Here is a 23,700-nt window from a genome sequence, read left to right as displayed (position 1 = left end):
TTGGGGCTACCCTCACACCTCGCACCAGGCACCCCGGGGCTTCATCTGGTGTGTGCTGGGCCCAGTGCATATGGCTTTAGCTGGGCCCTTCATGCCACGCTGGCCTTATCCCAGCCTTGGTGTGGGCACACAGCCTGTCCCTGGGGTCCTGACCCACCTTCATGCCAAGCCGTGGGTGTAGGGCATGTGGCAGCCAGGGCTCTGCCCTGGGGACAGGGACAAAGGGGCTGATGGGGCCACCTGACTGGTGACTCCCCTGGCTCAGAGGGGGTCCCAGGGGAGCTGGCACCACCACCCCTGGCCACCCCAGATCGTGGCCACGGGAGGAGGCAAGGCTGGTCCCCAGTGGCAGGCTGGTGGCTGCTGCTGTCCATGGTGCTGAGCCGGCCCTGGTTCCTGCTCAGCTGAGGCACATCTGCAGGCTGAGGCGGGGCCCTGGGTACTCTCCTGTGGACCAGGACATTAAGCTGTCCTGAGAGGCATGGCCAGCGTGCAGGTGGCCCTTTGTAGCCTGCTTCCTCGACCCCACTCTGGGCTCCTCGCAGGCCCCCTTGGAGCCCCTGGGTGGGCTGCTGAGAGCACGCCGTCCTCAGCCTGTGTGGGCTCTGGGAAGAGGACCTGGCGGGGCTTGTCTGGAAGCCCAAATCACGAAGCCTTTAGACTACTGCTGTGGTGGATGCAGCACCTCCTCGACTTCTGGAGGTATTTCCTGCTTCTCAGGGCACCCAGTCTGGGGCTTCCGTGGAGGCCCGAGGACTCAGCCAGTGTAGGCGGACACCTGCTGGCTGGGTGTCGGTGTGGCCAGGCCTGGGGTGAGCAGGCACAGGGCGGAACCCTGCCTTCAAGGCATATCTGATCAGCCCGTCCCATCTCTGGCCACATCCTCAGTGGGGGGCCAGGGCCGAAGTGACAGCAGGCGGCTCACTGGGAGCGTAGGACCCCTCAAGATGCTGAGCAGCTGGGCAGGTGTGAAACGAGCTGTCAGGGCTGCCCCTGCCTGAAATGTTGAACTCTGGAACTCTTTGAAGAGCAGGGCTAGGCACTGCGTCCCTTTGGGCCTGGTGTTCCTCGTGAGTAGGGGCTGAGCTGGGGTGTCACACTGGGGCCATGTCACCTCCAAGCAGGTCATGCTCTCACCCTGCCCTGCCCAGCCCTGGGCTCCCATACCCTTGTGAGGCAAAGTCCTCAATCCTTAGGGCTCAAGGATTTCAAGCATCCCCTTCCATGGGGACTTTATTGCTGCCATGGGATTCCCATGGCCCCTGTAGCACCTTGGGTTTCTGCTGGGATGCCCAGCCTCCAGCCCAGTGTGTGTTGTTGACCCCCGTGTGGGGGGCGTTGACTCCCGTGTGGTGGGGCGCTGACTCCCGTGTGGGTGGCGCTGACTCCCGTGTGGGTGGGCGCTGACTCCCGTGTGGGGGGGCGCTGACTCCCGTGGGGGGGGGCGCTGACTCCCGTGTGGGGGGGCGCTGACTCCCGTGGGGGGGGCGCTGACTCCCGTGTGGGGGGGCGCTGACTCCCGTGGGGGGGGGGCGTTGACTCCCGTGTGGGGTAGCACTGACTCCCGTGTGGGGGGGCACTGACTCCCGTGTGGGGGGCGTTGACTCCCGTGTGGGGGGGCGTTGACTCCCGTGTGGGTGGCGCTGACTCCCGTGTGGGTGGCGTTGGCTCCCGTGTGGGGGGCGTTGACTCCCGTGTGGGGGGCGTTGACTGCCGTGTGGGGGAGGTGTTGACTCCTGCGTGGGTGTTGTTGACTCCCGTATGGGTGGTGTTGGCTTCCGTGTGGGGGGCGTTGGCTCCCGTGTGGGTGGTGTTGACTCCCGTGTGGGTGGTGTTGACTGCTGTGTGGGGGAGGTGTTGACTCCTGCGTGGGTGTTGTTGACTCCCGTATGGGTGGTGTTGGCTTCCGTGTGGGTAGTGTTAACTGCTGTGTTGGGTGAGTATATGGAGGTGGCTGTGGGTTGAAGGTGAAAAGCATATGGCTTCAGGCAGGTGCGTCAGTTCTGCATTTTCATGGGGCTGTCCTCTTGGTGGGTGGGCCCGTGCCCTGGGGAGTGATTGGAGGCCGTGACAAGGGCAGTGGAGTAGAGGAGGGTGGGCTTGCGTGTTGGTCTTGACTGGGGAGTGGGGTGGTCCTGAAGGACCCCTGTGCATGCAGCCCTGGTCGAGGTGCCAATGGGGACCCAAGGCCTTGCATTGCAGGAAGCGGACACGGATGACCACCAAGGGACGCTGGGTTTTGAAGAATTCTGTGCCTTCTACAAGATGATGTCCACCCGCCGGGACCTCTACCTGCTCATGCTGACCTACAGCAACCACAAGGACCACCTGGATGCCGCCAGCCTGCAGCACTTCCTGCAGGTGGAGCAGAAGGTGTGCTGCCCGGGCAGGTGTTGGGGGGCCAGCCATCAGGCCTCGCCTTCTGTTCTGAGCTTTGAGCTTCATTCAGGGGACAGTGGTGATGGGGGAGCTGCCTGAAGCTATCCCAGGCCAGGGATGGGCTACCTGGGCTCATGCCCCTGCTCTGAGATGGAGAGATTAGGGTGGGGCAGGTCACAGCCTGGCATTTGAGAGCCCCCCATGTTGGCTTTAGTTTTGATATTACAGGGTGCGCCCTATGGGGCAGCCAAGCAGGTAGGGAAAGTTTGTGGTTTCTCCTCCAGGGGCCTCTGAATGGCTTGGTCCTGACTGTGGACACCCTGCGCCTCCCACAGCTTGACCATGCCTCCTGCCTTGGTGTCGAGCATCTTGTGGACTAGGGTTCTGTGGCCCAGCCTTTGAGACCTGCCCCTGTGTTCCAGCCACATGGGTCTGGCTGACTCGCTCCCCTAGGGTGCCAGGCCCGCCACAATATCCACTCACCTGTTTGTCCAGCAGACACTCAGATGCCTCCTGGAATCCAGAGGGGCATGCTCAGCCCTTTATCTAGACCCCAAGAAACCCTGGCCATCCTTAGAGACCAATGCTAAGGCCAAGTGCTCTCTGGACACTGCCCCACTGACCAGGGACCTCATTTCCAGAGGTTCAGGGCTCTGGCCATCTTGTATCAGGCCTGGGCAGCGACTGGGTACCGCATGCCCTGGTGGTAGGAGTTACAGGTCCAGCCAGGCAGCGGAGGGGAAGGCCAGAGCCCCAGTGTGGACAGGGATCCATGGGAGGGGCTCAGACTGTGTGTGACCATCCTCCAGCCTCGTGGGAGTGCAGGTGAGGACCCTGGACCCTCCTCAGGGAGGAGAGCAGGGACAGGGCAAGCCTTAGGGGACCAAGATGCCTCGGCCTGGGGGTGCTGCTTAGGGACCTCCACTCTACTGGCCACCTGCGCCTCGTCAGCCTCTCGGTGATGGTCTGAGGGCGAGGATGGGAGTGGCAGGAGGAGCCTTGGGAATCCCAGGTAGGGTCTGAGTGGGTTTTACCCAGGATCTCCCAGCAGTACCCCACCCCCAAGCTTACCACAAACCCAGAGCTGGCCTTTGGGGCTGTCCCTGGGCCTGAGCTCCCGGGATGCCCCCACCTGGCCGGGGCAGCTTGCCAGGCTCCATCCCGTGGCAGCCGCTTCTCCAGTCCTGCAGGCATGACACCCGGGACGCACGGCCCAGGCAGGGGAAGCTAGCACCAGTTGGCTAGACCCCACTGTCTCGGATGCCCTGTGCCCTGGCCACCAGGGGCGGCACCAGCATGTGTCTGTGGGTGACCTGGCTGCAGATAGTAGGTCCTCTGTCCCAGTAAAGGCAGAGGTGGGAACGGGGCCTGGATGGGGGATTGGCAGGCAGAAGTGACCCTTCCCTCCCTGACCTTTGCCCCAAGCCTTGTGGAACCCTCTCTGCACTCAGGAGCCAGAGTCCTCCAGCCGGCAACTGGTGCCCTTTGCCTGGCCTCCTGGTTGCTGGGCCTCCCCAGGGGCCCACAGCTGGCTCTGGGCTCCCCCACCTGTTACCTCACCATGTTCCCAGGGACCTCCAAGAAGCCGTGTCAGTGGGCTGGGCAGCTCCTGGCCCAGCTGCACCATAGCGCCCTGGAGGTCCCTTCGCCTGTGGTGCCTGGGGCGGCCTGGGCTGGGCCGGACTGTGGTGCTCAGATCTCTTGGGAGGGTTAGTGTGTGACGGCTTGGGCAGATAGTGGGAGGGGCTGGATAAGGGGGCTGCCTCTGCCTGCCTGGCTCTGCCAAGGGGGCATGAAGATTCTTGCTCTTCTGTACCCACCCACACATGGCCTCTGCTCCGTGCCAGGCCCACTCTGGGTCACAGCTCTCACACTGGTGTGGGGTGGTCCAGCTGATGAGGTCAGAGGCCCCTCCCGTGCCGTGAGAGTTCATAGTCAGAGCAAGCCATCCAAAAGCCACGTGATTCACGGTAGTCCCAAGTCATGTGACACTGGGGCTGGCTGGCCATGGTCATCCCTGGTGTAATCAGAGACAGGCAGGGGACAGTAGTGATGGGGGAGCTGCCTGAGGTTATCCCAGGCCAGGGATGGGCTGCCTGGGCTCATGCTCCTGCTCTGGCCTAGATGGCGGGTGTGACCCTCGAGAGCTGCCAGGACATCATCGAGCAGTTTGAGCCATGCCCAGAAAACAAGAGTAAGGGGCTGCTGGGCATTGATGGTGAGTGGGGCGCTGCCCTCAGCCCAGCTGTCCTGGGATGCTGGAGGGGCAACGAGGGCCCAACCTGTGGGCCGGGACAGGTGCTCTGTGTTCTGTGTGGCATGGGGGCAGGTGGTCATGAGATGAGGCTGGTGGTGGGCTGACATGGCCCCTATGCCACGCCGTCCTGCAGGCTTCACCAACTACACCAGGAGCCCTGCTGGTGACATCTTCAACCCTGAGCACCACCATGTGCACCAGGACATGACGCAGCCGCTGAGCCACTACTTCATCACCTCGTCCCACAACACCTACCTCATGGGTGACCAGCTCATGTCCCAGTCACGGGTGGACATGTACGCTTGGGTCTTGCAGGCTGGCTGCCGCTGCGTGGAGGGTAAGCCCTGGACCTTGGGTGACGGCCGTGGGCTGGCATCTGCTGTGGGAGATGGGCTGCACCTGAGGAGCCCCCAGGGGGATCTCTGGGCAGGGGCTGGGAAGGCCTCTTCTGTGTCCCTCACTGAGCAATGGGACAGGCCCTCTTTTGGTCGAAGCTCAGCCTGCCTGGGCTCACTGTGGCTAGGCCCCTGGGGCTGACCAAGGCCTGCCCGCCTGCAGTGGACTGCTGGGATGGGCCCGACGGGGAGCCCATTGTGCACCATGGCTACACTCTGACTTCCAAGATCCTCTTCAAAGACGTCATTGAAACCATCAACAAATATGCCTTCATCAAGAATGAGTGAGTGGCTGGGCCTAGCGGGGCTGGCCCCAGAGGTGGGCAGGGTAGGGTCTCCAGGCTCTAGCTCTTCCTGCCACACCCACATGTCCTTTCTTTGGGAGCAGTGACTGTGGTGACCAGGGGGCTGGTTTCATTCTGGCATCTCTGGTTGAGGAGAGAGGGGCAGGGAGAGAGTGTGGCCGCAGGTCTAGGCAGGGGCTTCACAGGAGCAGCTCGTCCACACGCCAGGTGGCACCTCCCGGTGTCAGTGCCCACAGCAGCTGTGGCTCCCACACTCATCACCCCTGAGAAGCCACTCTGTGTCCAGACTCAATTTGCTGTCACTCAGCTGTGGCTGTGGACACTATTGAAGAAAATCCAGAAATTAGTTTCTGGAATTAGAAGACTGCCTCCCCGTGTGCTTTGAATTACCTTCAAGTCTTGGCTACATGAGGCTCGCAGGTGGGCAAGGAGCTAATTGCATGAAGGAAGAGAGGAGAAGCAAGATTGATTTAGGAAACAGAAGTAGATGGGCCTCTCCTGGAAGAGCTGGTCCTTGCTGTCACAGTCTCGAGCTGGCCCCATCCCTGGGACTGTAGGTGGGAAGGGCATTGCAAGGCACAGGGGCGGGGATGGGGGGAGGAGAGATGAGCTGGGAGGAGCCAGGGGCCTGCTGGGATCTCAGGACAGAGTTGCACCTATGACCAGTGTAATCTGTGCAGGCACAATGTTCTCCTGCAGGCCCTGGGCTTCAGGCCTCAGTTTCTTGCCTGAGAAGTGGGGGAATGAGCCCCTGCGCCCTGCCTGCCCACTCCACATCACAGGACTTGCTCATCTCTTGCCCTGGTTCATGCCCTCTTGCTCTGGGTCACTTACATTTTCTGAAAGAATCATGGCTGCCTTTTGGTAAAAATCCAAGTAAAACATACACATGGTTAAAAATGAAGCTGAAAAGCTTATAATTAAAAGTCCCTGCTATACTCCCCATTCTGCACTGTGCAGGTAATAACCATGTTCTACCAGATGGTGTGTGCCAGGCTTATGTCTCCTTCTTTATGGGACCAATGTCAGGAACCCAGGGCCATTCAGAGGACAGTGTCCCCAGTATCTAGGTCAAAAGGATTCTATTTCCCAGCCTATCTATAGCTCCACACTGTACCTTGGTTTTGTCCACATCATTTTAAAACCATGACTTTTTCAAACGTTCCTTTCGTTTTCCTGGAGTTTCTCATTGCCTTTGTTTTTTTTCTTATTGGGGAAAGCAGCTCATGCTGTCTTTACCAGTCCCTAAGATTCTCCCAGCTCCTTTCCCATCCACTCTGTTGCTTTTCAAAGCCATTGACGGGTGGGCCAGCTCCCAGAGTTGCTGGTAATCCCAGCTATCCTGGGTTCCTGGTGAAGACCCCTCCTCATTCAATGGTTTAGATGACCTGGGATCTTGCAGAGGTGGGGCCTACCCATCCTCTGAGGCCCTGGCCTCATCCTGCTCTTTCTGCCTTGGGGCCACAGGTACCCAGTGATCCTGTCCATCGAAAACCACTGCAGTGTCATCCAGCAGAAGAAAATGGCCCAGTATCTGACTGACATCCTTGGGGACAAGCTGGACCTGTCATCAGTGAGCAGTGAAGATGCCACCACACTCCCCTCTCCACAGATGCTCAAGGGCAAGATCCTCGTGAAGGTGAGTGAGCCCCTGCCCTCCTGGGACCAGCTCACACAGAGTCTCGGGCCTGCAGCAGTGCCCTGCTCCAGACAGGCAGGGGCATCATGCCATCCGTGGGCATATCTGGGGGGCTGAGGGCTGGCCACGCTCCTGACCTGGCCTCCATCTCCCCATGATGGTCACTCTGGCTCAGGCCCCTCATGCACATCCAGGCCTTTCCCTTCACACTGCTGCAGCCACAGGGAGCTGGCCAGTCTGGCCCCTGCCCCATGGCTGAGATGCCAAAACTGAGCTTGAGAAAAGGCCCCTCTCCTTGGCCGGCGGCTCTTTGTGGGTGCCAGGTACTGGCTTCCCAGCATTTTCTCCAGGGCCCCTCCCATCGTGCACCTCCTCCCCCAGGGGAAGAAGCTCCCAGCCAACATCAGCGAGGATGCGGAGGAAGGCGAGGTGTCTGATGAGGACAGCGCTGATGAGATTGACGATGACTGCAAGCTCCTCAATGGGGATGTGAGTCGGGCTGGGGGTGGGGGGGTGGGTGGAGCCTGCAGTTCCCAAGAACAGCTGTCCGTCCTTGCTGTTGGGGCGAGTTAGAAAGGGAGGCATCCGGGAGAGAGGGACATTGGGGCAGATTCGCACAGCGGCCCGGGGCCTGGGGGGTCCTCCCTGCCCACCCACCCCTCTGCATGAGAGCTGCAGTCCTGCCTCTTCCCAGTTTCAGCTCCCACATTTGAGCTGACTCTTGGGGTACCATCCACTCCCCCTGCCCTGTCCTCTTGGCCCCTCAGTAAGTGGGGGCAGCACTGGGGGCTGGGTCCCACGCCAGACTCCACCCCATTCCCACCAGCCCCTGGCACCTGGCCCACCCAGGCCCTGGCACAGGATTTCCCAGCTTCCCGCCCTTTTCCCCACCAAGTCTGGCTGGACGCTGGGTGGCTGGTAGTCCTGCCCAGCCACCCCCGTGGCCAGTGCTGGCCTCATCTCCCAGCAGTGCCATCTCTAAGGTCAACTCTGATATGGGGGTCCCACCAGCAGTCACCTCCACAGAGCGCTGTCACTGTGTCCCCACCAGGGCCGGGGCGGGGGGCTGCAGAGTCGGGAGGGTCCTGTGAGGTGTTGGACTCGGGGGTGCCGATCTCCTCTCCTCTGGACACTGCTCTGGGGCCGCTGCTGCGAGGCAGGGAAGGCCGTTGCTTCCAGAGGGGCCATGCATGGGGAGATAATTGTGCAGCGTGCTCCTGGCCACGCGGCCAACCATTTTAGAAACTCCTGAGGCAGCAGCACTCTTCCTGCCTGGGATGTGCGGCACACGCCTCTGTGTGGCCCATGTGATGGCAAAGGCAGCTCCACGGTGCTCCTGGCTTTGTGCCCACTCCAACCTGGCACCAGGGGCGTCTGACACCCAAGTCCCAGACCCTGTCCTCAAGGATTCCAAGTTCATCAGGGGCACCCGGGGGGCTGCACTGGCAGGGAAGGGCGTCCAACCCAGCTCAGAGGCTGCCCTGAAGTCTGCCCCTGGCCCTGCCATCTCCTGAGGCACATGGCGGCCAGTGGTGGGACTCCAGACCCTGTGCCACCTGCTGGCACACTGACCTCCCAGGCCACAGGGCCAGAAGCCGCACAGGCTCTGCTGGGGGCCCCTGGGCAGACTCGTGCTGCTGGAGGAGTCAGGTGGGCCTGGGTTCCCGTCCTGCCTGTGGCTGCCTGCAGGCCCTGAGGTGAATCACACACCTTCCCTGAGCCTGGGGTGGGCAGAGTGCTGTGACCCTGGGGGTTGTCATTGCCACTACTCGCAGGGCTGGGGACAGATGCCAACAGGCCGACCTCTGGCTCCTGCAGGCATCCACCAATCGAAAGCGTGTAGAAAACACTGCTAAGAGGAAACTGGATTCCCTCATCAAAGAGTCGAAGATTCGGGACTGTGAGGACCCCAACAACTTCTCCGTCTCCACACTGTCCCCATCTGGAAAGCTCGGACGCAAGGTAGAAGCCAAAAAGGTGACACCCCTGATGCCGACAGGCCCCCCCGACAGCCAGCCTGTGGGCCAGCCAGGGCCCCCGAACGTATGCTCTGTGCACACTCACACCTGTGCACACACAAATCTGCACACAAGCATACCTCTGTACACACCTCCGCACACACCTGCATGATCCATACCCACCTACCAGCGGGGTCTCAAAGCCCAGCCAGTCGTTGAGAGCTGCCCAGCTGGGGGGACACGACTGCCTTCCCTGCCCAGCGCCCCTGCCTAGAGCTGCCTGTGGCCATGTGGGGAAGTTTCCACGTGGAGCGAATGGCCCTCAGGGGCTGTCATGGCAGACACAATGGAGTGTGTGTGGGGTGAGAGGTGACAGGCAGGGTGGGCCGGGTCCTGCGGTCACAGAGCCTCCTTGTAGACCTCGAAGGAACCAGGAGCTGTGGCCGGTGGATCCCGCAGTCCTGCTGTGGGTGGGACAGAGTGGGGAGCGTGGGTGGGCCCTACAGACCCTCCAGAGGGTGACAGTGCTGGTGGGCGCCCGTGCTGGGGACACGGTCTCCTGGCGCCTGGAGAGCCCTACCGTGCCCTGTGGCACCGGCTCGTTCTGCCTGTCCCTGCAGGGACCTTGCTGTTTTCCTAACCCTTGGGGAGGGTGGGAAGGTGACTTCTCCCTGGCCAAGTGGGGGTTCTGTGTCCCCTTCCAGGACCAGTATTTTTAGACTCAGGTGTTTGCGTTTCCGCCCACGGGCCTCGGAGCACTCGGCACAGCTGACACCGCAGGAGAGCTCGAGGAACATGCCCTGTGCAGGTGGCTCTTGCAGGGCCCGAGCTGAGAGGCGTTCCTTTATTTTTATCCCAAGGTGTCTAGGTGGGGGAGAGTGGCCATCTGTGGCTCTGCTGGGCAGCCAGCTGGGCCTGTGCAAAACCTGGAGATGCATCTGCGGGTCCAGGAGAGTGGTCCCCTGCAGACCTCAGGTCTGAGCGGCTGCTGGGGGTCTGTGCTCAGGGAAGGCTTCCTGCAGGAGGAGGAGGGGCTCAGGCACAGCCGCGAAGGTTGGGGGAGGAGCGGGAATCCCCCCTGATGAGATGCACTCCTTGCCTGGTGTGGACACACACCCCAGAAGGGTCCCAGAGTCTTTGGTACAGGCGAGGGGCGGAGCTGATCCCAAGGCCAGGCCGGGACGCGTTCAGCCCTGGAGCTCACGGGGGGCGTAGCCCAGGTAAAGGGGGTGTCTGTGCGCTGGGGGTCGTGGGGATGGCAAATCCCACTGAGGGATACTTGTGCCTCTCTGTCCCCCTGGGGTAGCCAGTGTCCCCTCTGCCCATGAACCTTGAGGACATGAGACCTCAACTCACGGGTCCCTGAGGCCCGGGGGCAGCAGGAATGGGTATCTTGGGGAGAGAAGCCGGATGGGTAAGGAGGGGCCCCACCCCCAGAGAGCTGGGGAGAGAAGCCGGTGGGTAAGGAGGGGCCCCACCCCCAGAAAGCTGAGCACAACCCGGTGAGTGCTTGTGCAGCCAACAGCCTCGCCCCGTGAGGACCCTTCCCTGAGCACCCCCTTGGGGCCCAGCACCCAGCCTCCCTGACAGAGGCAGGGCTGGGGGGCCTGCTGCTGGCTGAGACCCTCCACCACCATCCAGGCCCCCTCACCCAGGCCTTCTGCTGCCCGCAGCCCCTTGGAGCATGGTTGGGTCTTGCCGTCTCCTCTGTTTGGGAGTCCCAGGGGTGACAACGGGTCTGGCCGTGCAGTACGGGCTGTGTCTGGCCGTCTGTCTCCTGGGTCAGCGCGTGCCTCCCCTCGGTCATGCCTGGATTTACAGTCGCTCGCGGCTCCGGTCACTGCAGCATTTTGGGGATGTTTAAGGAGCTGTGAAGTGTGGCGGCCCCGACCGGCTCCAGGCGCGCTGTCAGTCTGGCTCCTAGCGCCTCTCCCGGCAGCCGTGGCACCAATAAATTCAGAGGAAACCGGGGCTGGCTTTTCTGGAGGCGGAGAGAGACGAGCATGTCTGAGAGCCATGTGGACCTGGACAACCTGGGAGCCTCCTGCTGCGGTGCACGCGGGGCCTCGGGCTCCAGCCAGTGCAGCCTGGTGACGGGAAGGCCCCTTGGCCACTCTGGGCCGTGGGGAGGGCCGTCCAATCCCATCCTGGCTCCCTATGAGGGTGAAGGAGGGGCAGGGCACACCTCTGGGCCGTGGTACCCAGAGCACAGGGAGGCTGGCGGGAGCTCCCCGGCCGCATCAACAGGACTGAGAGGCCCGTCTGGCATGGGGCCTGCGGACGCGACGTGCCCTGATTTCCAACGCGTCCAGTGAGGCAGTGTCCAGGCAGGCCCAGGTCCAGGCTGGGGAGAGGGGGCAGCAGTCGGAGCTGTTTGCTGTGGCGTGGCTGAGCGCCGAGTGTCTGTGGTCGTGAGAGCTGCAGTGGCCTCTTTGCAGCAGTGTGGGAGCATCCAGGGGTGTGGGAGGGTGTGTGTGCAGGGGCGTGCTGTGGGTGTTGCAGGGGTGTCTCCAGAGGGGTGGGCGTGTACAGGGGCATGGCCACGGGTGGGTGATGTGTCCGCTTCTGGCGGAAGCCCCTCCTAACAGGGACCCCTGCTGCAGGCCCACGGCTTTGCTGTGTTTCAAAGAAAGTAGTCCCCACCCTTGGTGGGGGACAGGATGTGATATGGGAGCCCCTCCTGAGCACAGCTGGGCCATGTTTTGGAGGTGTCTGTGGAAGGGGCTGCAGGGGTCAGGTGGTGGCACAGGCTCTGCTGGTTCCATTGGGAATGAGCTTTGGGGTGAATGAGCAGCTCGTGAGGCAGCCCTGGGTTCGGCGGGGGGCAGGTAGGGTAGCCCCGGATGTGTCTGCTGCTTATACAGTGGTAGGAAGGCTGACAGTGGTTTCCTGGGGTTCCCCAGCTCAGAACCCGCCTCAGGGAGTGCCCACCTGGAGCCGTGTGTCTGATTAGGTGATACCCGCGCACTGCGGGAACAGGTCAGGGCCGTGGAATGCTCGTAAAAGGGTTGCGCAAGCAGGCCTGGCCGAGCAATATTCCAGGCACACAAACGCAGTTATTATGTAGTCACCACTGGTGGGGAAAAAGGATTCAGAACTTAATGAGTTTAAAACAACACATGAGAGACGCTGAGGCAGGTGTGAGCGAATGTTTCCACTGGGGCCTGACTTTCAGGCCGCTTCTCCTCGGCAGCTGCCTCTGCCCCAGGGTGGACTGGGAACGGCTGCCACGGGGGCTCCCCAACCTGTCCCCGCCCTGCCCTCCCCTCCTGTCTGCCTTACTCCAGACCTGGCTCAAGCCCACCTCTTCCAGGAAGGCCTTCTGGGACCACCAGGGGGCTGTCCCGGCCTCCCTGCCTGGTTCAAGGCTAGACTCACCTTGTCCCTGTCTCTCCCCTGGACTCAGAGCAAGGCTGAAGAGGACGTGGAGTCTGGGGAGGATGCCGGGGCCAGCAGACGCAATGGCCGCCTCGTCGTGGGAAGCTTCTCCAGGCGCAAGGTCCGGCGCAGCTCCCAGGCCAGGATCCCGGTCTGGGCCCAGTGTCCTCCCTGCTCCCAGTGCCCCAGTGGGCCCTGCCCCAGCCAGAGCAGATGGGGGTCTCCTCCAGCCCCCAGGGTTCCCAGCCTGGCTCACAGGATCCCCTCTGAGTCAGGCCGAGCTATCGGCTGCAGGTGCCAGGGACTGGGCCAGAAGCCTGGGCTCGGAGCTGGTGGGAACAGGTGCCTGGCTGGCTCACATCCCTTCTCTGGCCCACGCTGGCCCTCGCCCCAAGCTCAGGTGCCTTGTGACTGCCCTGAGAGTCTGCCAGAGCCCAGATCGAGAGGGCACCGAGGAGGCTTTGGCAGGCCCAGCCAGGCGGGATAGACATGGGAGGCTGCGTGGGCCACTGGGGACCCCGGAGGATAGGCCCTCCCCAACCCCCCAGCCTTCGCCAAGGCCTGGCCTGGGCCAGAGGTCCTACAGCTCACACCTCTGCCCCCCCGCACAGAAGAAGGGCAGCAAGCTGAAGAAGGCGGCCAGCGTGGAGGAGGGAGATGAGGGTCAGGACTCCCCGGGAGGCCAGAGCCGAGGGTAGGTGCCCTGCCCCACGGGGAGGCCCTGCACACTCCTGGGAGCCTGGCCCAACCGGGCCCTGCTCTGCGGTGACCCCACCAGGACCGTCCCTGAGCAGGGCAGGACCCACCCCCTTCTTGGCCCCTGGAAGCAGTGGGAAGTGGTAGGGAGTGTGGTGTGCAGGGCAGGCTGGTGGCTGCGGGCAGCGGGGGCAGGGGCGGCTGAGCAGGTGGCTGGAGGGCCCAGGTCCCCACAGCCCTGGATGCTGCCGGGCTGTCGGCTCTCGGTCGTCACCGCCTCCTCTTATGAGGCCCCCAGCCTCATGCCCTCCCCAGGGGGCAACAAATGCCTGCCATGAAGTGGCTCCCCCTCTTCCCGCCCAGTCAGGCTGAATTCAAGGCCCAGGCCCCCGTGTCGGAGGCCTTCCTCAGCACTGTCTGGGGTCTCTTCGAGGTCTCAAACCTACAGGCCCAGAAGGAGCTCCCACCCCTCCCAGACCCTGGGCTCCCCCCGTGCCGCCCACTCCCTCCTATTGCCGTCTCCCCTCACTTCCATCCCCCAGTGGTTCCTCCGTGCCCCTCGCCTGGGCACAGCCCCCTCCTGTCTCATCCCGTCCCACGTGCCAGCCGGGCTCTGCCCTTAGCACACATCTGATCCACGTGTGCCGCTGCCACCCGGGCGACACGGAGGCCCCCTTGGAGGCCCCCGGCCTCCTCTCCACATAGCGATTCTAGGCCAGACCCAGGCCCCGAGCCCAGCTCTCCCCTGCTCAGAACCTTCCAGAAGCCCCCACACCTGCCACGCTTGGCAGGCCACGTCATTCTCCACTGCACACAGTGCCTAGGGACTTTGCACCTGCTGGTAGCTCCGAGCCAGCCCACATCCTGCCCAGCACTCAGGTTTCCGCAGCCCGCGGCCCAGTCTGGCGTCCGTCTCTGAGGGTTCGGGGCCTGCTGCGTGAATTAATGAGCCTGCCCGAGCCCTGGAGCCCGTCTCACGGAGCTGGGTGCCAGGCTGGCCCTGGACGGGAGGGGTTCTGACCCCCTGCACCTGCCACAGGGCGACCCGGCAGAAGAAGACCATGAAGCTGTCCCGGGCCCTCTCTGACCTGGTGAAGTACACCAAGTCCGTGGCCACCCACGACATAGAGATGGAGGGTGAGTGGCTCGGGGACCTGGGGCCACGGGCGGAGGCCTCCCTGTCCCCCATCCCTGCTATGCTGCTGGGCGCCGGGCGAGGTCGAGGACTCGCAGTCTGATGCCCGGTCACCGACGCCACAGCGGCGTCCAGCTGGCAGGTGTCGTCCTTCAGCGAGACCAAGGCCCACCAGATTCTCCAGCAGAAGCCGGCGCAGTACCTGCGCTTCAACCAGCTGCAGCTCTCCCGCATCTACCCCTCCTCCTACCGTGTGGACTCCAGCAACTACAACCCGCAGCCCTTCTGGAACGCCGGCTGCCAAATGGGTGGGTGCGGGCATGGTGCGCTGGGTGTGGTGGGGAGGGCTCGGCTCAGACGGTCCCTGAAGCCCAAGGGGCGAGCAGGGGACCCGCTGGGGCCTCGGTTCTGTCCTGGGCTCTATTGCCCTTGGAGCCTCCACACCTCTGTGGCATGCTGCTGACACCAGGCTGCCACTGACACCAGGCTAGCACTGGGGCAGGGTCCTTCAGGCCTTGGGGGGGATGTGGGAGCGATGGTGCAGGCCTGTCCACCTACTCCCAGGGATACCTGCCTGCGAGGCTGGCTGCGCCAGCTCCGGGGATGTCCCTCCAGGATGTGCTGGCTTCAGTCCTGCACAGGTGTGAACCTTGGAGTCCCATTCACATTGGGTGAACGAGGGGCAGACGGCAGATCCGCAGCAGCTGTGCAGGGGAGGCTAGCGTGTGGTGGCAGGTGGGCGGGGCACACACCTGGAAGGTCAGGTGCTGACCAGGGCAGCCTTGTGTCCCCCTCGCAGTTGCCCTGAACTACCAGTCAGAGGGGCGGATGCTGCAGCTGAACCGAGCCAAGTTCAGCGCCAACGGTGGCTGCGGCTACGTACTCAAGCCTGGGTGCATGTGCCAGGGTGAGGCACTCGGACACTCAGGGCTCGGACGCTCAGGGCTCGGATGGGCCTCCTGGGTGTCCCCAGAACAGAGATCGGAGCCCCACAGGCTAGCAAGGGGGTGGGGGCGGCTTTGGCAGAGTCCCCTGCAGGGTCAGGTTGGGACGAAGCTCCCAGGATGCTGGGGAGGTGGGTGGGGGAACCCTCCTTGCTAGCGTTGCAAAGAAGGGCCCAGCTCCGTCAGGAATCCAGGGATGGAGAACTGGGGGGCCTGGGCCCCACATGAGATTCATGGTAGGACTTGTCTGAGGGGCCCCAGTGCCAGCGACCCAGCCCCCTGTGCCTGGCCCCTCTGTGGGTCTCAGGACCTGGGTCTGGGCTGGGTGTTTGGAGGAACCTCCTCCCGGCTCTCAGACACCTCTGTTTTGTCTGCTGTGGATGACTTCCAGCTTGGTCCCCCTGTGGCCCTGGCAGGAGTATCACCATGGGAGAGGGCAGGACAGGGGCTGGGCGAGCGGGCCTCCCACTAGACCAGGCTACTCCTGCTGTGGACCAGCTACTTCCACCTCTGCCCTTGGCTTGCCCTCCTCAGAGTTCTCAGCCTGAGCGGGCCCTGGGGACACTATCACCAGAGACCCCACCCCTCATACCCCCAGGGACCCAGACCCACCCCCAGAAGCCGTGTGACCTCCTCGGCTCAGCTGTGGGAGGCGTGGGCTCTGTCCCACGTGCTGCGGTGGCCACAAAGGTGATCCATACTGGGCCAGGTGCACCCCGAGGTGCCCCCCTGGACCACTGCCTCCCTCCCTCCCCCTGGCACCGGCTCCAGTCTCCTATGTGGGGGCTGGGGAGGGGGCTGTTGGCAGCCATGCCCCAGCAAGTAGGGGGCTTGCTGAGGGCTGGGCCACTGACCACCTCCCCGGCATCCCCTCAGGCGTGTTCAACCCCAATTCGGAGGACCCCCTGCCCGGGCAGCTCAAGAAGCAGCTGGTGCTCCGGATCATCAGTGGCCAGCAGCTTCCCAAGCCGCGCGACTCCATGCTGGGGGACCGCGGGGAGGTGGGGGCCAGCCCCACACAGGCGGGAGGGGTGGGAGTTGGGGGCGGGCCGGGCATCGCGATGGGCCCCGATGCCACCCCTGCTCCTGTGTCCCAGATCATCGACCCCTTTGTGGAGGTGGAGATCATTGGGCTCCCTGTGGACTGCAGCAGGGAGCAGACCCGCGTGGTGGACGACAACGGTGAGGCTGGGCCGTGGCTCCGTCACACCTGTGATGGAAGTCTGAGGGGGGAGGGTTGGGGCTACCTGGTGTGCCCGGGTGCCCTGCCCAGGCCTCCCTCGGTGACAGTCCTGGGCGCCCTCCCCTCTAGGTGGGCAGTCCCGGAAGCAGCACCGGGAGCGGCACTGGGAGTGGTGTGGGCCGGGGGCTCCAGGCTGGAGCGGTGCTGGGCCGGGCCCTCCCCTTGGGACACTCCTCCTGGCGCTGCTTCCCCAGGGTTCAACCCCACCTGGGAGGAGACCCTGGTTTTCACGGTGCACATGCCGGAGATCGCGCTGGTCCGCTTCCTTGTCTGGGACCACGATCCCATCGGGCGTGACTTCATTGGCCAGAGGACGCTGGCCTTCAGCAGCATGATGCCAGGTGGGCAGGAGTGGACGCGGTGCCCCCCACACTGGCCGAGGGCCCCAGGGCAGGGCAGATACTCTTTCCCCTGTGAGTCAGTGCCTGTGTAGGTGGGCCTGCACCTGGCACCAAAGAGACAGGAGCTGAGGACGGGAGGAGAGCCAGCCTGGGGATCTGCGGGTCAGGCAGGGGCATGGCCTGTGGGGGAGGGGCCACCCCCAGGAAGAGGTCCCTGCAGGCTGGTGCAATGCCAGTGGGCTTCCTGGAGGAGGTGGGGTAGTGCTGGGCCCACAGGAGGCAGAGGCCCCAGGCCTGGGCTTGTTGGGTGTATCTGGGGTCTTGGGACCTTTAAGTAGAATGGGGGGCAGAGCAGGTGGGGGCCCTGGGAGGCTGTGACCTCATGACCCTGCTGACCCACACTGCTCCAGGCTACAGACACGTGTACCTGGAGGGGATGGAAGAGGCCTCCATCTTCGTGCATGTGGCTGTCAGTGACATCAGCGGTAAGGTGAGTGTCACCCCCTGCCACCAGCCATCATGGGGAGGGGCCACACCAGCCCCTTGTCCCATGCCCCCCCATGTGTCCCCAGTGCTGGGTCCTGAACTCAGGCAGTGAGGCCTAGGGTCCCCTCCCCGGGCCTCTGCTCCTCTATCTCAAGAGGGGCTGCTGTGGGGGCCTGGCTCCTGAGCCGCCAGTGCCCACCTCTGATCTCAGGGCTGGCTGTGGGCATCTCGGGCAGGACAGGTCCTGAGTGCTCCGGGCCTTGCCCCGCCCTGTGTCACCCATGCCTGTCTCAGACTCTTGGGGGCCTTGCAGCCTCCACCCCTACAGTGCTGCCATCTGGCTTCTCAGCAGGGACCGAGTGATTCCCCTCTCCCCTCTACTACCCCCCACCCCTCTACTTCCTGGTGTCACGTGGAAGGCAGCTGCCCGGGTTTGCCTGTGACTCCACACCCAGCATGTCTGTCCCCTGCCCCAGGTCAGGGTGGGGCCTCGGCTTCCGCAGGAAGTGGTCTTGGTGCCAGCCCTGCTGCCCTGGCTTTGAGCTGGGGCCCAGTGCCCTCTGGGTCCTGCTGGCTGCAGCTGGCCCTCGGGCGACCCCGCACACACAGCAGGAGGGGCCTGCCCAGGCCCAGTGCTGACTCTCTCCTGCCATGCTCTCGGGCCCAGAGGTGCCATCCAGCCCTCCTCCTCTGGAGGAGGTGGGGTAGTGCTGGGCCCACAGGAGGCAGAGGCCCCAGGATAGATGGCCATCTATCCACCCATCTGTTCCTCATCCCCCAGGCTGCAGGGCTCCCCACGCCACTGCTGTGGCCGCCTCACCTGCTCCCCCTGTCTCTTTGGTCTTGCAGTCGGCTTCTCTATGGCCACAGCCTACTTTTAGAAGTGCAGCTCCGTTAGGAGCCTTGAAGGTACCCGGTGCGCGGGACAGTGCGGCCCGCCGCCCCTGCATGCCCAGGCCGCACCCCATTAGCATCCGTGATTCCTGGTAGCATTTGGAGACTGTCGCTCATGTGACGTGGATCATGACATGGCTCCGGGGGCCCTGGCCATCCCCAGCCATAGTGGCATTTACGAGGCAGATCCAGGGTTCAGCTGGGTGGCCGCCTTCTCACTGGCCTCTCCTCCCCTCCCCTCCCCTCCCTCAGTCCTCCCTCCCCTCCCTCAGCCCCTTCCCTGGCGGGCAGCCCGCTGGAGCCCCCACTGTGCCCCTCCTATTCCCCTCCTTCTCTCTCCTGCCCCCATCTCGGACCCTCAGGCTGTTGGTTCTGAGTTCGCCTCCCGCTCCCTCCCTGTCCTTGCCAACCATGCCAGTGCCTGGGATGAGGGCACCCCTGAGGCCGGCGCTCCGAGCCAGAATCCCGGATCTGCTTCTAAATGGCTTCCCAGTCACTGTGACCAAATGCGTAGATTTGGGATCTTGAATCAGGAAGCTGATTCAAGTGCTGGCCATCTGAACGCATCTGCCCAGAGGCGCCCCTGCAGGGGGGTGACCCACCTGCCGGGCCTGGGCCGCTCTGTGCACGAGCACGGCTCGTCATGGGGGCGCGGTGGGTGCTGCCTGTCTCGGGGGCATCTGGCATGTGAGGGCCCCTCTGGCCTCTGCGCCCTGGAGATGCGGCTGCCTCCCTCTCAGCAGCTGTTCTGCCCAGGCAGGGACCTCCTGGGCCCAGCTGTCCAGGAAGATTGGCTGTGGCCAGGTGCTGGTGGGCTGGGAGTCTGAGCCCATCTTGGCAGGGCTCAGGGGGCAGCAAGCCAGCTGTGGGCCTTGGGGGCTCACATGAGTGGAGGGCAGGGCAAGACCAGAAAAGGCTGCCTGGGGGAATTCAGGAAGGCTTCCTGGAAGAGGTGGTACTTCCTAGGGCAGGAGTATCACCATGGGAGTGGGCAGGACACGGGCCGGGCAAGTGGGCCTCCCGCTGCACCTGGCTACTCCTGCTGTGGACCAGCTACTCCTGCCTGAGGGTGGGGCACACACAACCAGGGAGTGCCACGCCAGTGTCCCCTGCTAACGCCGGGGGCTGCGGGCCTCTGAGCAGGTGCAGGCTGTGGTGGGCCAGGCTGGGGCTCGAGGTCTCTCCTCCCGAGGGAAGGACCTTCTCTCCATGCCCCTCAAGGGCCCCAAATGCCCTGGACAGGTCAGGCGAGGGCAGTTTCTGCCGGAAGGGTGGGGTGGGCCATCTGTACTTAGATCTGTAGCAGCTACTGTCCCAGGCAGAGCTGCCCTAGGGACCCTGCTCCTGAAGGCCCTGGTGTGTCCACACACCCCCAGCCTGAGGTGGCCCAGCCCCTCGGACCGAGACACGCACGGCACATCTGTGGCACGGTCTGGAGAGCTGGCCCTGGGGGAGCAGCTGCAGCTGGGCTGGGACCCCTGGCAACAGCTACGTGGGCTCCTTCTCTTGCAGGTCAAGCAGGCTCTGGGCCTAAAAGGCCTCTTCCTCCGAGGCCCAAAGCCCGGCTCGCTGGACAGTCATGCTGCTGGGCGGCCCCCGGCCCGGCCCTCCGTTAGCCAGCGGATCCTGCGGCGCACGGCCAGCGCCCCGACCAAGAGCCAGAAGCCGGGCCGCAGGGGCTTCCCGGAGCTGGTCCTGGGCACACGGGACACAGGCTCCAAGGGGGTGGCAGACGACGTGGTGCCCCCCGGGCCCGGACCTGCTCCGGAAGCCCCAGCCCAGGAGGGGCCTGGCAGCGGCAGCCCCCGAGGTAAGGCGCCAGCTGCGGCGGCAGAGAAGAGCCCTGTGCAAGTGCGGCCCCCACGTGTCCTGGACGGCCCCGGGCCTGCTGGGATGGCCGCCACATGCATGAAGTGTGTGGTGGGATCCTGCGCCGGCGTGAACGCCGAGGGCCTGCAGAGGGAGTGGCCACCCAGCCCGGGGCCTGCAAGCAGGCAGGCAGCCATTCGCCAGCAGCCCCGGGCCCGGGCTGACTCACTGGGGGCCCCCTGCTGTGGCCTGGACCCTCACGCTATCCCGGGGAGAAGCAGAGAGGCCCCCAAGGGTCCTGGGGCCTGGAGGCAGGGTCCAGGCGGTAGCGGCTCCGTGTCCTCGGACTCCAGCAGCCCAGACAGCCCGGGCATCCCCGAAAGGTCCCCCCGCTGGCCTGAGGGTGCCTGCAGGCAACCGGGGGCCCTGCAGGGAGAGATGAGTGCCTTGTTTGCTCAAAAGCTGGAGGAGATAAGGAGTAAATCCCCCATGTTCTCCGCCGGTAAGCCCCTCTTGCCCTGCGTGGTCCTCCCGCACGCCCCTGGCATGGCTGGGTCTGGGTCACCTGCTGCTGCTTCTGTGTGGACGGCGTCGCCTCGTGTGCTCGTGCTCGTGGCTCTGTATCCGTGGCACTGTCTCCGTGGCACTCTGCTCCTTGGCTTGCCTGTGGCCCATAGCCCCAGCCCTCCTGTCTGAGCTTGAGGCCCTGGGACTTGGGTGGAGCTGGTTTGAGGCCCGACAGGCTGGGAAGAACCAGCTGCTCTTGCTGAGGGTCTGGGGCCGGGACTGTGGCCTGACATGCTGGGCCCCTCCGGCTGGGCGCTTCCCCAAACTCACCTCCTGGGCGGCTGGCAACCTGCATGGCCCCTGATGCCTTTCCTGGGACTGGGGGCCACGTACCATCCCATTCCCACCTCCCTCTAGGGCAGGCTCCAGGGGTCCCTACTGGGAAGTCTGATGTGGGCAGGTAGTGCAGCTGCTGGGCGTCTCCTGCGCCCCTGGGACGCCTGGAGCCTGCTGAGTGCTGCATGGAGTAGATTCCCTGGGCCCCAGGGCTTCGATGCTTTGAGCTGAAGCACCCCACTAGAAGGGTGTCTCCTTAGCCTGGAGGGAGGGACATACACGGAGCCCGCCCCACACCACCCTGCCCCTCCAGACCCCCCTGACCAAGCTTTCCTTTCTGCCCTCACCCACGCTGCCTCCGTAGTTAGGAACTGAGAGCGGCGAGTGACAGGTAACGGGGCCCAGCCCCGGTGTCCCATGCTGTCCCAGCCCAAGGAGGGCCCCGTGTGCGGCACAGGGCGTGGACTGGGCCCCAGCAGCAGCAGGGTGGGGACACCGAGTGTGCCACGCCCGGGGGATGCCTCGGGGTGGGAGCTGGGCCTGGCGACCCTCGGCACAGGGCACCGGGGACACCACCCTGATCCGACTCCTCTCCGCCTCTCTCCCTGCCTCCCTCTCTCTCTTCTGCTTCTCCCTCTGGCTTTCTCACTCCCCCACCTCCCCACAGACACCCGCCCCCTCTCCACGCAGCGGCCGCTCCCCCCACTGTGCAGCCTGGAAACCATTGCTGAGGAGCCCGCCCCAGGCCCTGGTCCCCCGCCACCAGCGGCTGTCCCCACCAGCTCTTCTCAGGGACGGCCCCCATACCCCACAGGACCTGGAGCCAATATGGCAAACCCCCCAGAGGACACTGAGGAGCCCCGAGACAGCAGGCCTCAGCCGTGCAACGGCAAGGGCGCCGGCGGGGCATACGAGGGGGCCCCCGGCAGCCAGACGGACGGCAGGAGCCAGCCCCGGACCCTGGGCCACCTGCCCGTGATTAGAAGGGTGAAGAGTGAGGGGCAGGTGCCCACGGAGCCCCTGGGAGGGTGGCGGCCCCTGGCCGCTCCCTTTCCAGCTCCTGCCGTGTACTCCGACGCCACGGGCAGTGACCCGCTGTGGCAGCGACTGGAGCCGTGTGGCCACCGAGATAGCGTTTCCTCCTCCTCCAGCATGTCATCCAGCGACACTGTCATTGACCTCTCCCTGCCCAGCCTGGGCCTGGGCCGCAGCCGTGAGAACCTCGCTGGAGCCCACATGGGACGCCTGCCCCCCAGGCCCCACTCGGCTTCGGCTGCCCGCCCAGACCTGCCACCTGTGACCAAGAGCAAATCCAACCCCAACCTTCGGGCTACGGGTCAGCGGCCTCCCATACCTGACGAACTGCAGCCCAGGCCCCTGGCCCCAAGGATGGCTGGCCTCCCCTTCCGGCCTCCCTGGGGCTGCCTTTCCCTGGTGGGCCTGCAGGACTGCCCCGTGGCTGCCAAGTCCAAGAGCCTGGGGGACCTCACTGCTGATGACTTTGCCCCTAGCTTTGAGGGTGGCTCCCGCAGACTGAGCCACAGCCTGGGCCTCCCGGGAGGGACACGGCGGGTGTCGGGGCCAGGGGTGAGACGGGACACCCTGACAGAGCAGCTGCGCTGGCTCACTGTCTTCCAGCAGGCAGGAGACATCACGTCACCCACCAGCCTGGGCCCGGCTGGGGAGGGGGTGGCAGGGGGCCCTGGTTTTCTGCGGCGCTCCTCCTCCCGCAGCCACAGCCGCGTGCGTGCCATTGCCAGCCGGGCCCGCCAGGCCCAGGAGCGGCAGCAGAGACTGCAGGGCCTGGGCCGGCAGGGACCCCCAGAAGAGGAGCGGGGCACCCCCGAGGGCGCCTGCTCCGTGGGCCACGAGGGCAGTGTGGATGCACCAGCACCCTCCAAGGGAGCCCTCGGGCCAGCATCCGCGGCTGCTGAAAACCTGGTCCTGCTCTGCCTCTGACCGTCAGTGGTGGGAACCTGGGCGGCTCTGGAGGCCCAGGGCAGGGGTGGGCGTGTTGTTTGCTCAGGAAACAGGGCAGCCAGGCCCCCAAAACTGTGTGTCCCTGGCTGCCCTGTGTCCCCTCCTCCCCTGCCTCCCTCCTGCCCCTGCTCCCGGGGAGGAAAGGCTAAAGCTGCTGGCCCGGGGCCCACGGGAGGGGCTTCGAGGCTGGCCCTGCCAGGCAGTTTTCCCGGCGTTTTAGGATCTGTACATAGAGAAATATTTAAATTTTTAGAAGCAAAACTTATACAACATTAAAATGATACCAAGTCCCTTTCCATTTTTACCTGGTTTTTCACCCCAGGTGTGTGTGGTGTGCATCTGTGCGCACCTGTCCTGAGCCTGCCCCGGGAGGCGCGGCTGACCTGGCCACGGCACAGGCTGGGGTGCTTGTGAGGCACCAGGGCTGCTCAGGACGGCCATCTGGGCCTTGCCCTGAAGCCTGTATCTGCCTTGCACCGACCACGCCACCCTCTGCACCATGCCTAAGCCTCTGTCAACTCCCAAACGTGGTTCTGATAAACGTGCTCACCAGCACGCATGGGCTTCCCGTTCGCTCAGCCTCCTGTGCCACTTACTTACCAGGTGCCCGTCGGAGCCTGCGCCAGGCCCAAAAGACACCCCAAGAAAAGACCTGGCTTGTCCTCAGAGGGCTGAGCTGGACAGGCTCCCAGGGTAGGCTGCAAAGCCTGCTCCTCAGGACGCAGGCCCTAACCCCAGGACGCAGGCCCTAACCCCGGGCCACAGGCCCCCCAACCCGGGGGGACTGCTCTGCCTGCAGAGCATGGTGGTTCCAGAAAGGCCCCTACCCTAGAGAAGCTGGGGTGCTGGTCGGGCCTCTGGAAGCCTGTGCTGCAGCCCGTCCTCTGCTGCCCCAACAGTGGGAGTGGGTGTGGCCCACCCTGTGGCCAGGGGAGTCAGGGGATGTCCTGCCCCATGAGGCTCTGCCACCTGCGGCTGCCCAAGGGGCCTGCCCAGCGCACCACCCGGATGAGCACTG

At 64.4% G+C, this 23,700-nt stretch overlaps 1 protein-coding gene across 5 annotated transcripts in view; it reads left to right on the top strand.

Moving 5' to 3' along the window:
- PLCH2 (phospholipase C eta 2) overlaps positions 1–23,255 on the top strand; it is a 79,115-nt gene extending 55,860 nt beyond the window's left edge. For 3 of the 5 annotated variants that reach the window (XM_063805936.1, XM_063805935.1, XM_063805933.1), the window contains exons 5-22: positions 2,203–2,373; positions 4,504–4,597; positions 4,770–4,973; positions 5,195–5,315; positions 6,804–6,975; positions 7,357–7,464; positions 8,794–8,937; positions 12,340–12,432; positions 12,923–13,005; positions 14,047–14,144; positions 14,268–14,450; positions 14,942–15,049; positions 15,963–16,087; positions 16,184–16,268; positions 16,524–16,670; positions 17,081–17,160; positions 19,563–19,860; positions 21,370–23,255. In XM_063805936.1, the coding sequence (XP_063662006.1) occupies positions 2,203–2,373; positions 4,504–4,597; positions 4,770–4,973; positions 5,195–5,315; positions 6,804–6,975; positions 7,357–7,464; positions 8,794–8,937; positions 12,340–12,432; positions 12,923–13,005; positions 14,047–14,144; positions 14,268–14,450; positions 14,942–15,049; positions 15,963–16,087; positions 16,184–16,268; positions 16,524–16,670; positions 17,081–17,160; positions 19,563–19,860; positions 21,370–22,661 (3,606 nt within the window). In that variant the 3' untranslated portion in view covers positions 22,662–23,255. Of the gene's footprint in view, positions 1–2,202; positions 2,374–4,503; positions 4,598–4,769; positions 4,974–5,194; positions 5,316–6,803; positions 6,976–7,356; positions 7,465–8,793; positions 8,938–12,339; positions 12,433–12,922; positions 13,006–14,046; positions 14,145–14,267; positions 14,451–14,941; positions 15,050–15,962; positions 16,088–16,183; positions 16,269–16,523; positions 16,671–17,080; positions 17,161–19,562; positions 21,094–21,369 lie in introns of all 5 variants that reach the window. The other 2 variants (XM_063805947.1, XR_010155262.1) reach the window with 2 other exon arrangements.
- The last annotated feature ends 445 nt before the right edge of the window (positions 23,256–23,700 follow it).

Source organism: Pan troglodytes, chromosome 1 (assembly GCF_028858775.2).
Source record: "Pan troglodytes isolate AG18354 chromosome 1, NHGRI_mPanTro3-v2.0_pri, whole genome shotgun sequence".
Taxonomy (NCBI): Eukaryota; Metazoa; Chordata; class Mammalia; order Primates; family Hominidae; genus Pan; species Pan troglodytes.
This window is presented reverse-complemented; position numbering and strand designations above follow the sequence as displayed.